This window comes from Calonectris borealis, chromosome 22 (genome assembly GCF_964195595.1).
Source record: "Calonectris borealis chromosome 22, bCalBor7.hap1.2, whole genome shotgun sequence".
In the NCBI taxonomy this organism is placed as follows: Eukaryota; Metazoa; Chordata; class Aves; order Procellariiformes; family Procellariidae; genus Calonectris; species Calonectris borealis.
The window spans coordinates 9475140-9487522 of NC_134333.1; the positions used below are offsets into that span (position 1 = coordinate 9475140).

Below are 12383 nucleotides of genomic sequence, written 5' to 3' on the forward strand. Positions count from 1 at the left end.
GGGGCCGCTGGCCATCCCGGGATGTCGGCCCCATCCCACCTGCATGACCCTGGCCCCCTGCTGCGCCCCCGCCCCCTCCCTCCCACCTTCCTCCCGGCTCTTCCTCCTCCTCTGCCGCCCCGGCACGGCCTCGCCGCTGCCGCTGCCCCGCAGCCTCCGCACCCCCGGCCCTGCCGCCCCCGTGGCCCAGGGAGCCCTGTCCCACCGCCTCGGCACCCACCGGGACCCCTGCCCACAGCTGGGGGCCCTGGGACCCCGTCCCTTAGCCCTGGTGGTCCTGGGACCCTGTCCCCTAATCCTGGTGGCCCTGGGACCCCATCCCTTAGCCCTGGTGGTCCTGGGACCCTGTCCCCTAATCCTGGTGGCCCTGGGACGCCATCCCTTAGCCCTGGTGGTCCTGGGACCCTGTCCCCTAATCCTGGTGGCCCTGGGACGCCATCCCTTAGCCCTGGTGGTCCTGGGACCCTGTCCCCTAATCCTGGCGGCCCTGGGACCCCATCCCTTAGCCCTGGTGGTCCTGGGACCCTGTCCCCTAATCCTGATGGCCCTGGGACCCCATCCCTTAGCCCTGGTGGTCCTGGGAGCCTGTCTCCTAATCCTGATGGCCCTGGGAACCTGCCCTATAGCCCTGCTGGCCCTGGGACCCCATCCTATAGCCCTGGTGGCCCTGGGAACCCTGCCCTACAGCTCTGGTAGACCTGGGACCCTGTCCCCTAATCCTGGTGGCCCTGGGACCCCATCCCATAACCCTGGTGGCTCTGGGACCCTTCCCGTAGCCCTGATGGCCCTGGTCGCCCTGCCCTATAGCGCTGGTGGCCCTGGGACCCCATCCCATAGCCTCAACATCCCCCAGTCCCCCTGCCCCACAGTCCTGCTGGCCCTGGGACCCCATCCCTTAGCCCTGGTGGCCCTGGGACCCTGTCCCTTAAACCTGGTGGCCCTGGGACCCCATCCCTTAATGTTGGTGGCCCTGGGACCCTGTCCCCTAAACCCGGTGGCCCTGGTCCCTCTGCTCCGTAACGCTGGTGGCCCTGGGGCCCAGCCCTACGGTTCTGACACCCTCCGGTCCCCTGCCCCATAACCCTGGTGGCCCTGGTCCCCCCATAGACCCAAGACCCCGGTCCCCCTGTTTGCCCCAGACCCCAGGGACACCCTGTGTCCCCCCACCATCATCACCACCCCGTCAGAGCCCCGTCACAGCCACCAGGACAGGGCTGGCATCAGGGTGACCTGAGGCCACGGTGATGGGCTGGCAGGTTGGTGGCAGGGCTGTGCCACTGTCCCAGGGCCCCGTGGGGTCCCCATCTGTCACATCCCCTGTCAGTCCCTCCAGTGTCCCCTGCGTGGCTCGGCGTGACCCCGCACCGTGTCCCACCGTGGGCAGCATCACCCCACGTGACCCCTGGCTGTCCCCCGTGTCCCCTGGCCCAGGCACGGAGACCCCAGCCCGGCCCCTCCGGCAGAGCCAGGGCAGGGGAGCGGGGATGGAGCAGAGGGTCCGCACCGCTGGGACGGCCGGGGCAGGGACCGGGACGTGGCGGGGCCGGGGATGGGATGGGGATGGTGGTGGCAGCCGCGTGATGGCACCAGTCCTGCCTGGCCATGGACTTGGACCCCGAGCGGGCCGGGAGGCGGGGGACGGGGACGGGGACGGGGACAGGGATGGGCAGCGGGTGAATGATTAAACCGGCCCCGCGCGGCATCCCGGGAACGGCGGGGCCTGGCGTGCGCGTGCCCGCAGCCACCGAGTGCCGCCGGCGCGGCCGTGGGCGCCGCGCGTGTGTTACGTGTGCCACGTGCCGCCATGGCCGGGCTGCGCCTGCCCCTGCCTGGCCCAGGTGACCGGCGGTGGGGCCGGCCGTGCCGAGCCGTGCCGAGCCGTGCCGTGCTGTGCCATGGCAGGGCTGGCCCAGGGCCGTGCACATCCCGCAGCCCCGTTGCGAATCATTTTGGGGCTGAAACCGGAGCGCTGGCCGGTGTCCACGCGCCCCCCGAGCGCTGCAGCATGGCGTGGGCGCTGGCACCGGGCACCGGCGGCCGGGCGGGGGCGAGGGGTGACGTCGCAGCACGGGGGGCCGTGCCGGCGGGCGGGCTCGGGGCAGTTCCCACGGTGGGCGCGGGCGCCGGCTCCCTCGCCCCCGGCCTGCCGGCGCGGCCGCCCCGGCCCGGATGCCAGCGCGGTGAGGTGGAGCTGGGAGCGGCCGCCAGAACTGGTTTGGCCGGACCCGAGGAGGTGTCTGGGCTGGGCCGCCGCCACGCTCCGCTTCCTGCTCCCGCCGGCGCCGCGCTCGCCCGCCGCAGCTCAGCCCGGCGCGGCTCAGCCTGGCACAGCTCAGCCTGGAAGAGCTCAGCCTGGTACTGCTAAGCCCAGTACCGTTCAGCCCAGCATGGCTCAGCCTGACAAAGCTCAGCCCAGCGCAGCTCAGCCCAGCGCAGCTCAGCCCAGCGCAGCTCAGCCCAGCAAAGCTCAGCCCGGCTCAGCCCAGCTCACTTTGGCCCAATTCAGCCCAGCCCAACTCGGCTCCACCGGCCCCAGCCCGGCTCAGTCGGTGGCTCCCGGTGCCACCAGCCTCTCAGTGGTGACGTGGGGCACTGGAGGGGGTCCCGCGTGGGACGTGGCGGTGCTGGGGGATTCTCGGTTGTCTCGTAGGGGGCTGTGCTCACCACCGGGCTCACGCTCCCGTCCCCCAGCTCCTGCGTTGGGATGGGGCTGGAGGGACGGGGACACCCCCACCCTTGGCAGCCGCGCGGGGCTTGGCCGGACCCCCGCGGGGTGCGGGGGGCCGGGGGCAGGCGGGGCGGTGCTGAGTCACGCCGCCGCGCGCTGACTCACCGCTTGTCTGGGCGCCGGCAAAACACCACCCGGGCGGGTGCCAAGGGTGGGCAGCCCCTGGCAGCACCCCGGCACCGGCTGCCCGCGCCGGCGCGGCGGCGGCGGCTGGCGGCGTGCGGCCCACGTGGAGCCCGGCGTGGTGTCCCGTGGGGGCTGCCCGCAGACCCCCGGCCCTGCTGCCGCGGGGACGAGGACCCGGAGCCTCGTGGGGTGCAGGACCCGCTCTCTCCCCCCAGATAATGCCATGGACGGGGGGGCTCAGCAGAGCAGCCTCCGGGAGCCCCCCGGGCCGGGCGGCGCCGAGCAGGAGGGGGTCCCCGGCGAGTGGGACGGGGGCGAGGGGCCGCCCGAGGTCAAGCGCTCCCAGCCCCTCTTCATCCACGGCAGCAGGTGGGTGGGGGGCCCGGATGCCGAGGCTCTCCCGCGGAGGTTGGGGGGGGGCAGTGGATTGAGGGGGGTCACAGGCGTGGGGGCACAGGACCCGGTGCCAGGGGGTCTGAGGGAGCTCAGCCCCTCTCTGCCCGCAGCCGGCAGCTGCCGGAGGAGGAGCCGCGCGCCTCGTCGCTGCCCAGCATCCCCAACCCCTTCCCCGAGCTCTGCAGCCCCTCCAACTCGCCCATCCTCAGCAGCCCGGCCCTGGGGCAGGGGCCCCCCCGCGAAGGCGCCTCCCACGTGAGTCGGGGGGCAGGGGGCTGGGGGGGGGGGCTCGGCCCCCGGGGACGCGGGGTCCCCTCCCGCCGGGGGGCCCTGACGCCCGCCCTGGCGCGTGCCGGCAGGTGGTGAAGGTGTTCGGCGAGGACGGCGCGTGCCGCTCGCTGGAGGCGTCGGCGGGGACCACGGCGCGGCAGCTCTGCGAGACGCTGGTGCGGAGGACGCGGGCGCTGCAGGACCACAGCTGGGCCCTGGTCGAGCTGCACCAGCACCTGGCCCTGGGTGAGCCGCCGGCGCGGCGCGGCGCGGCGCGGTGTGGCACTGGGCCCCCCCCGGCCGCCGCGCTGAGCCCCGTCCCCCCGCAGAGCGGTGCCTGGAGGACCACGAGTCGGTGGTGGAGGTGCAGAGCTCCTGGCCCCCGGGCGCCGACAGCCGCTTCGTCTTCCGCAAGAACTTCGCCAAGTACGAGCTCTTCAAGAGCAACGCGGTACGTGGCCGCCAGAGCAAAGCCCGCGGGGACCCGCGTGTCCCACGGGGACCTGGATGCCCCACAGGGACCCTGAGCACCCCGCGGGTCTCCCCTGACCCCCTGTCCCCCCAGCAGTCCCTCTTCCCCGAGGTGATGGTGTCCAGCTGCCTGGAGGCGAATAAGAGCATGGCACACTCCGAGCTCATCCAGGTACGGGGCCGCCGTGCCCAGACGTGCCGTGGGGACCCCGCTGTGCCGTGGGGACCCCGCCATGCCGTGGGGACCCTGCTGTGCCGTGGGGACCCCACTGTGCCGTGGGGACCCCGCTGTGCCGTGGGGACCCCATTGTGCCGTGGGGACCCCACCATGCTCTGGGGACCTCTCTGTGCCATGGGGACCCCGCTGTGCCGTGGGGACCCCATTGTACTGTGGGGACCCCGCCATGCCGTGGGGACCCCACCATGCTCTGGGGACCTCTCTGTGCCGTGGGGACCCCGCTGTGCCGTGGGGACCCTGCTGTGCCATGGGGACCCTGCTGTACTATAGGGACCCCACCATGCTGTGGGGACCCCGCTGTGCTGTGGGGACCTCTCTGTGCCATGGGGACCCTGCCGTGCCGTGGGGACCCCACCGTGCCGTGGGGACCCTGCTGTGCCATGGGGATGCCGCTGTGCTGTGGGGACCCTGCTGTACTATAGGGACCCCACCATGCCGTGGGGACCCCACCTTGCCATGGGCACCCCGCCGTGCCGTGGGGACCCCGCCGTGCCCCTCAGCCCTCGTCTCCCCCCAGAACTTCCTCAACTCCGGGAGCTGCCCCGAGGTCCAGGGCTTCCTGCAGCTGCGGGAGGCCGGGCGCAAGGTCTGGAAGCGTTTCTACTTCTCCCTGCGCCGCTCGGGGCTCTACTACTCCACCAAGGGCACCTCCAAGGTGAGGGGGCGGGCGGGGGCTCGGCCGGGGGGCTGCGGCGGGGCCGGCCCTGACACCCCCGCCCCCCAGGACCCCCGGCACCTCCAGTACTTCGCCGACCTCACCGAGTCCAACATCTACTACGTGACGCAGGGCAAGAAGCTCTACGGGACGCCCACCGAGTTCGGCTTCTGCATCAAGGTGGGGACGTCCCCGCCTGGCTGGGGGGGCCGGGGGTCCCATCCCTTCTGTGCACCTTCCCCTGCCAAGGGGTCTCTGCCCCCCGAGAGCCGGCCGGGCTGCCCCATGACGGCTCCGGCCTCTCCCCGCAGCCCTACAAGGTGCGGAGCGGCGTGAAGGGCCTGAAGCTGCTCTGCAGCGAGGACGAGCAGAGCCGGAGCTGCTGGATGGCGGCTTTCCGCCTCTTCAAGGTGGGCCCTGGCCCGGCCGGGGCGTTACCGGCCCCGTGCCGGGGGATGCCGGGGGGGATGCTGGGGGAAGGCTGGAGGGATGCCGGGGGACACCGGGGATGCCGGGGATGCTCACATCCCTGTGCTGGGGGGTGCCAGAGGGATGTCCCCATCCCCGTGCCAGAACAGATGCAGGGTGGTGTCCCCGTCCCCATGCAGGGCAGATGTAGATGTCCCCAACCCCAAGCTGGGAGGATGCGGAGGTCCCCGTCCCCACACCAGGCGGGTGCTCCCCCACCCCGCTGTGGGACGGAGGCCCCGCGGGACCCCCCCAGCTCACGGGGCCGTTCCCCCCAGTACGGCATGCAGCTCTACCGCAACTACCAGCAAGCGCAGGCGCGGCTGAGCCAGCCCCCCTGGATCGGCCCCACGCCCCTGGTGAGTGCCGCCCCCCCGCAGCCCCCATCCCACGGGGAGCCCCCCGGTCACCCCCCCTCTCGCCGTCCCCCACAGCGAAGCGTCTCGGACAACGCGCTGGTGGCCATGGACTTCTCGGGGTGCACGGGCCGGGTGATCGAGAACCCCAGCGAGGTGCTGACGGTGGCCCTGGAGGAGGCGCAGGCCTGGAGGGTGAGTTGGGGTGCAGGGGTGTGAGGCGGGGGCCCCCCCGAGACCACCCTAACGCCTGCTCCTCGCTTTGCACGGCCAGAAGAAGACGACGCACCGGTACAGCCTGCCGGCAGCCTGCCAGAGCTCCCCGCTCAGCGCCGGTGAGCAGCGCCCAGCCGCGGGCTCCCATCCGGCAGAGCCGGGTCGTGCCGAGGGGGGGTCCCTGCCCCGGGCGGGGGTTCTCCCCAAGCCTGACGCCCGTCTCCCCGCAGCCATCCACCGCACCCAGCCCTGGTTCCACGGGCGCATCTCCCGGGAGGACACCCAGCAGCTCATCGGCCGTCAGGGCTTGGTGGAAGGGTACGGGGACCCCGGGGGGGTCGAGGTCCCCGGGGCTCACTGGGGGGACCCCTGCTGGGTACATGGCCCCGGGGGTTACAGGGCCCTGCGGTTCACGGGGTGATGCAGGACCCCTGGGGGATGGGGGGACACTTGCCGGGGGGGACATGGGATCCCAGGGGGGTTGGGACCCCCCAGGGTTTCTAGGGGATCTGCAGCCCCCAGGGGTACGGGAGCCTGGGGTTTGTGGGTGGGGGGACGGGATGCTGGGGCTCCCAGGGGAATACAGGGCTCCTGGGGGTACAGGAGCCCAGGGCTTGGGGGGGTACCTGGGACCCCGGGGGTGACACAGGGGCCAGCGGTGACACCCCCCCGGGGCTCGCAGCGTCTTCCTGGTGCGGGAGAGCCAGCGCAACCCCAAGGGCTTCGTCCTGTCCCTGTGCCACCTGCAGAGAGTCAAACACTATCTCATCCTGCCGGTGAGTGCCGGCGGCGGGGTGGGGGGCCGGGGGGGCCGGGGGGCGAGGGCCTGACCCGTGCCCCCCGGCAGAGCGAGGAGGAGGGACGGCTCTACTTCACCATGGACGACGGGCAGACCCGCTTCGCCGACCTCATCCAGCTCGTGGAGTTCCACCAGATCAACCGCGGCATCCTGCCCTGCAAGCTGCGGCACTACTGCACCTGCGTGGCCCTCTGAGCCCGGCGCCACCGGCACCGTGTGGCATGGCCGGCACGGTATGGCTTGGCACGGCCCAGCGCCACCGGCAAGGCTTGGCACAGCCTGGCACCGCTGGCACGACTCGGCACAACCCGGCACCGCCGGCGTGGCATGGCTTGGCACAGCCTGGCACTGCTGGCACGGCTTGGCACAGCCCGGCACGGGGTGGCAGGGTTGGGGCCAGCTCGGCACAGCAAGCACAGGGTCGAGGACGGTTCCTCCGCTGCCAGCCGCCCACCCTGCGCCCCGGGTGCCGGCTCTGCCCACAGGGTCCCGGGGTGCCAGCGCCGCCGGGCCCCCCCCCACTCAAGCACTTTCTCCCCCGCCCCGCAGCACCGGCCCCGAGTGGCCCCGAGTGGCCCCGAGTGGCCCCGAGTGGCCCCGGCACTCCTCACCCCCGGGCCAGGCGGGTTGGGGGTCCCCAGTCCCAGAAGCGGGGTCCTGGGGGGGTGGGGGGAGCACCGCCGCCTCCCCCAGCTCCCTGCGAGGCCAGTCGAACTGTGACGTGTTTTGTACCAAGGAGAATAAAGGTTATTTTTTCAGAGCTCCCGCCTCGCCTCCTCTAACGGAAAAGCCGGGGTGCTGGGGGGGTCCGTCCCCACAGCCCCCCGCTGTGGCGGATGCGCGGCTGGCAGCGTCCCCATGTCCTGCCGTGTCCCCGCGGTGCCCCGGGTCCTGCACAAAGGCCCCTCTGTGCGCCCCGGGCACCACGTGCGGCTCAGCCATGCGGCCGCCGGCAAATCCTGGTGGGATTAGCGGGGGGGGATTAAGGGCCTGGATTTGGGGGGGCCGGGGCCAGGCCAGCTGCTATTAAAGGCGGGGGGCCGGGGAGCGGGGCCGTGGCTGTGCCATGGCTCCCAAGACGGTGCTGATCACCGGCTGCTCCTCCGGCATCGGGCTGGCGCTGGCCGTCCGGCTGGCGCGGGACAAGCAGCGCCGCTTCCGAGGTGAGCGGGGTGGGGGGACCCCCCATTCCCGGGGAGACCCCGCGCGGGGCTGAGCCGCCTCTGCCCCCAGTCATCGCCACCATGAGGAACGTGGGCAGGAGCGGGGCGCTGGCGGCGGCGGCGGGGCCGGCGCTGGGCCGGACGCTGGAGATCAAGCAGCTGGACGTCTGCGACGAGGGCTCCATCCGCGCCTGCCTCGACAGCATCCCCGGGCGCCACGTTGACATCCTGGGTGAGCCCCGCGACCCCCCTCCCACTGCGTCCCCCTGGTGCCCTGCGCCAGGGAGCCCTGTGCCAGGGACCCTCTGCGCCGGGGACACCCCACGCACCAGGGACCCCGTGCACTGGGGACTGTCCACGCCACGTGTGTCCCATGCTGGGGACCCTCTGTGCACCCAGTGCTGGGGACGCCCCATGTCAGGGACACCCTGTGCACCAGGGACCCCCTGTCCCCATGTACCAGGGACCCCCCACGTCAGGGACACCCTGTGCACCAGGGACCCCCTGTCCCCGTGTACCAGGGACCCCCATGCCAGGGACACCCTGTGCACCAGGGACCCCCTGTCCCCATGTACCAGGGACCCCTCATGTCAGGGACACCCTGTGCACCAGGGACCCCCTGTCCCCATGTACCAGGGACCCCCATGTCAGGGACACCCTGTGCACCAGGGACCCCCTGTCCCCATGTACCAGGGACCCCCCATGCCAGGGACATCCTGTGCACCAGGGACCCCCATGTCAGGGACACCGTGTGCACCAGGGACCCCCTGTCCCCATGTACCAGGGACCCCCATGTCAGGGACACCCTGTGCACCAGGGACCCCCTGTCCCCGTGTACCAGGGACCCCCCATGCCAGGGACATCCTGCACCAGGGACCCCCTGTCCCCGTGTACCAGGGACCCCCATGCCAGGGACATCCTGTGCACCAGGGACCCCCATGCCAGGGACACCCTGTGCACCAGGGACCCCCTGTCCCCATGTACCAGGGACCCCCCACGTCAGGGACACCCTGTGCACCAGGGACCCCCATGTCAGGGACACCCTGTGCACCAGGGACCCCCTGTCCCCATGTACCAGGGACCCCTCATGTCAGGGACACCCTGTGCACCAGGGACCCCCTGTCCCCATGTACCAGGGACCCCCCATGTCAGGGACATCCTGCACCAGGGACCCCCTGTCCCCATGTACCAGGGACCCCCATGTCAGGGACACCCTGTGCACCAGGGACCCTCTGTGCACCAGGGACCCTCTGTGCACTGGGGACCCTCTGTGCTGGGGACACCCCGTGCACCAGGGACCCTCCGCACCCAGGGCATCCCATGCTGGGGACCCTCCATACACCTCTGCGCACCGGGGACCCTCTGACATGGGGCACGGGACCCCCCCTGCACAGGGGACGCCCCGCTGACGCCCCGTGCCCGCAGTCAGCAACGCCGGGGTGGGCATGGTGGGTCCCCTGGAGTGCCAGAGCCTGGCGGCCATGCAGAGCCTCATGGACACCAACTTCTTCGGCCTCGTCCGCCTGGTCAAGGAGGTGCTGCCCGACATGAAGCGGCGCCGCGGGGGCCACATCGTGGTCATCAGCAGCATCATGGGCCTGCAGGGTAGGGGGGGACGGGGTGCCCCGGGGGGACCAGCCCCCCCTCCCAGCCCTGACTGGGACCCCCCGCCCGTCCAGGCATCGTCTTCAACGACGTCTACGCGGCCTCCAAGTTCGCGGTGGAGGGTTTCTGCGAGAGCCTGGTGGTGCAGGCGCTGCGCTTCAACGTGGCGTGAGTGCCGGGGCCGGCGTGGCCCCCCGGGGTGGGCGGTCTGGGGGGTGCCGGGGTCCCCAGCGCCCCATCCCCGGGCAGGATCAGCCTGGTGGAGCCGGGGCCGGTGACAACGGAGTTCGAGGCGAAGGTGTACGAGGAAGCCGAACGCGCTGACTACTCGCGGACCGACCCCGAGACGGCCGACATCTTCACCAACCTCTACCTGAGGAACTCCAAGGACGTCTTCGCCAGCCTGGGCCAGAGCCCCGAGGACATCGCGGAGGTGACGGGCGGGCGGGTGGCCCCGCGGGGCTGGGGGCTGCCCCCTTCCCACCCCCCCGCCTGGCAGCCCCTGGCTGGGCTGGGCTGTCCCGAGAAGCCTCAATTAGCCCTAACGAGGAGCAGCGACCCCCAGCGTCAGCGGGGCAGGGGTCCCGCCCCGACAACTCCTTCCCCCTGAGCTCCATCCTGATGGTGCTGAGCCCAGCTGGGAACAGGGACAGGGACAGGGATGGGGCGGGGGATGAGAATGGGACGGGGATGGGATAGCACGGGATAGGATAGGGATGGGATGGGGACGGAACGGGGATGGAATGGGATGGAGACAGGGATAGGACGGGAAGGGGTTGGGGATGGAGATAGGGATAGGATGGGAATGGGAAGGAGAATGGATGGGAATGGGATGGGGATAGGATGGGATGGGATGGGAATGGGGTTGGGATGGAGATGGGGCTGGGATGCAGATAGGATGGAAAGGGATGGGATGGGAATGGGATGGAGATGAGGATGGGAGTGGGATGGAGGTGGGAATGGGGATGGGGATGGGATGGGGATGAGGAGGGGATGGGGACAGGAAGGGGACAGTAACGTCCCCGCGTGCAGCACACGCTGCGGGTGATCGAGGCGGCCCGGCCGCCCTTCCGGCACCAGACCAACGTGGCGTACACGCCGATGGCCGCGCTGAAGCACGCCGACCCCAGCGGCGCCCTCATGACCGACGCTTTCTACAAGCTGGTGTTCAAGTACGACGCGGTGCTGCGGCTCAGCCTCCGCGCCATCCGCCTGCTCCGCTGGAAGGCCCAGAAGGTGAAGGAGGGCGCCCGGCTGCTGGGCTTCAAGTAGCCCCCGCGGCCCCCGGCAGCTCGGGGCACCGCGCCGGCGCAGCCGCCCAGGCGCCCGGCTCCCTCGGGGGGCAGCTCGGAGGCGGGGGGGCGAGCGGGGCCGGGACCCGCGTGGGGTTTCGCTTCCTGCTCCCGGCCCGAAATAGCACCCGCCGCCGCTGTATTAAAATCGGGAGTGGTATTTTTAACCAGCGCCGGGTGAAAAAGCAGAGCGGCTTCCTCCGAGAGCGCAGCGACCGTGACGGGGCTGGGAAGGGCTGGCAGCTGCCCCCCGCCTGCCTCCCGCTCCCTGGGGACACCCGGCCCCCCCGGCCCCCTGCACCCACGGGCATGCGGCACCCCAGGGCCCAGGTCCGGTCCCCCCCGGCCACCAGTGACGGCTGTGTCCCCTTCCCCCTGGGCTCCGCTGCGGGGTCGGCAATGCCCCGTGGTGGGGGGGTCCCGCACGACGGACTGTGTCACCCCCCTCCGGCACCGAACCCCATGGCACTGGGGCAGCACAAGAGGCTACAGGGCACCGCGCCGGCGGCTCGGCTGCAGCGCTGGGTGCAGAGGGTGCAGGAGGTGGTGCAAGGGACGGGAGCGGGGTGCAAAGGGTGCACGGTGGGTGCACGGGTGCACAGTGGGTGCAAAGGGGCTGCAGGGACTGGTGCAGAGTGAGTGTGGGTTGCATGGTGAAGGCTGGGTGCAGGGTGCAGGGCTGCTGGGTGCAGGGTGGGTGCAGGAGTGCTGGGTGCAGCGTGCATGATGGGTGCAGGATGGGTGCGGGTCAGGCAGCAGGAGCAGGCGTGTCAGGGGGACCCCAGCACCCTGCGCTGCCCCGGGGCTCCCCTCCAGTGCGGGGGGGTGATGGTAGGGAGCGGGGTGCAGCCTGTGCCGCCCCCCAGGCTGGGCGCAGGGTGCTCGTGTGTGGGCGCCTGGCGTGACTGCGCCCGGGAGGTGAGAGCAGGGGGAAACCGCAGGGAGGCCCGGCATGATTCAACGCCGCGGGGCCGTTTCTCAGAAACCATCCTGGCTCCCACCGCGCTTCCCGGTGCGGCTGCACTGGAGCCGGGGATGCCCCGCGGCCTCGCCAGTGCCCGGGATGGAGGGTGCAGGGATGCATGTGCGGCACGGATGCGGGGTCCCTGGTGCAGCCCCCCAAACGCCTGCCAGGACCCCCAGCCCCACGTGCGAGGGGCTGGATGGCGGCTGCAGCACCGTGCACCGTGCAGCGTGCACCAGCCCGTGCCACGCACGTGGCCTCCCTGGGCCCGGCCGGCTCCAGGCACCTTGGGGACAGGATGGCGGGGGGGAGAGGAAATATTTTTGCATTATCCCCCCTTCTCGCACGAGTTAATGGCAAAGCGGCGGTGGGGACCGCGGCACCGGGGCTATGGCAACGGCGCAGCACCTGCGGGACGTGCAGGGGTGACATCAAAGCGGCGGTGGAGACGCAGCCTCCCCCCTGCTGCGGTTTCTGCAGATTTGACTAACTTTCTCCGCTCCAGGGCGCAGGGACGGGGGGGCTGCGCCCGGCCCCGGGGAGCAACAAAGGGGGGGGGCCCGGCTGCGGCTCAGGCCCCCGGCACAGAGCCACAGCCGTGGGAAACGGGGCCGAGGGAGGACAGGACCTCCCAGC

The 12383-nt window shown here is 71.9% G+C and overlaps 2 protein-coding genes across 2 annotated transcripts; both read left to right on the forward strand.

Moving 5' to 3' along the window:
• Positions 1 to 3077: 3077 nt before the first annotated feature.
• On the forward strand, positions 3078 to 7482 carry GRB7 (growth factor receptor bound protein 7). Its single transcript, XM_075171881.1, has 14 exons — positions 3078 to 3223; positions 3361 to 3505; positions 3610 to 3766; positions 3850 to 3971; positions 4089 to 4163; positions 4747 to 4884; positions 4954 to 5064; positions 5196 to 5294; positions 5631 to 5711; positions 5787 to 5903; positions 5983 to 6043; positions 6155 to 6242; positions 6607 to 6700; positions 6772 to 7482. The coding sequence occupies exons 1-14, from the start codon at positions 3078 to 3080 to the stop codon at positions 6916 to 6918; spliced, it is 1581 nt and encodes a 526-aa protein (XP_075027982.1). The 3' UTR covers positions 6919 to 7482.
• Positions 7483 to 7789: 307 nt separating this feature from the next.
• On the forward strand, positions 7790 to 10763 carry LOC142092144 (retinol dehydrogenase 8-like). The gene is made up of 6 exons (XM_075171882.1): positions 7790 to 7886; positions 7957 to 8118; positions 9312 to 9491; positions 9566 to 9659; positions 9741 to 9924; positions 10524 to 10763. The coding sequence occupies exons 1-6, from the start codon at positions 7790 to 7792 to the stop codon at positions 10761 to 10763; spliced, it is 957 nt and encodes a 318-aa protein (XP_075027983.1).
• The last annotated feature ends 1620 nt before the right edge of the window (positions 10764 to 12383 follow it).

Bases quoted from the DNA above. Each gene is read 5' to 3' on its own strand.
- LOC142092144 (XM_075171882.1), top strand. From the start codon at position 7,790: ATGGCTCCCAAGACGGTGCTGATCACCGGCTGCTCCTCCGGCATCGGG. The intron at 9,492-9,565 runs GTAGGGGGGGAC...CCGCCCGTCCAG, and splicing joins CAGCATCATGGGCCTGCAGG to GCATCGTCTTCAACGACGTC. The intron at 9,925-10,523 runs GTGACGGGCGGG...CCCCGCGTGCAG, and splicing joins GCCCCGAGGACATCGCGGAG to CACACGCTGCGGGTGATCGA.
- GRB7 (XM_075171881.1), top strand. From the start codon at position 3,078: ATGGACGGGGGGGCTCAGCAGAGCAGCCTCCGGGAGCCCCCCGGGCCG. The intron at 4,164-4,746 runs GTACGGGGCCGC...GTCTCCCCCCAG, and splicing joins CACACTCCGAGCTCATCCAG to AACTTCCTCAACTCCGGGAG. The intron at 4,885-4,953 runs GTGAGGGGGCGG...CCCGCCCCCCAG, and splicing joins CCACCAAGGGCACCTCCAAG to GACCCCCGGCACCTCCAGTA.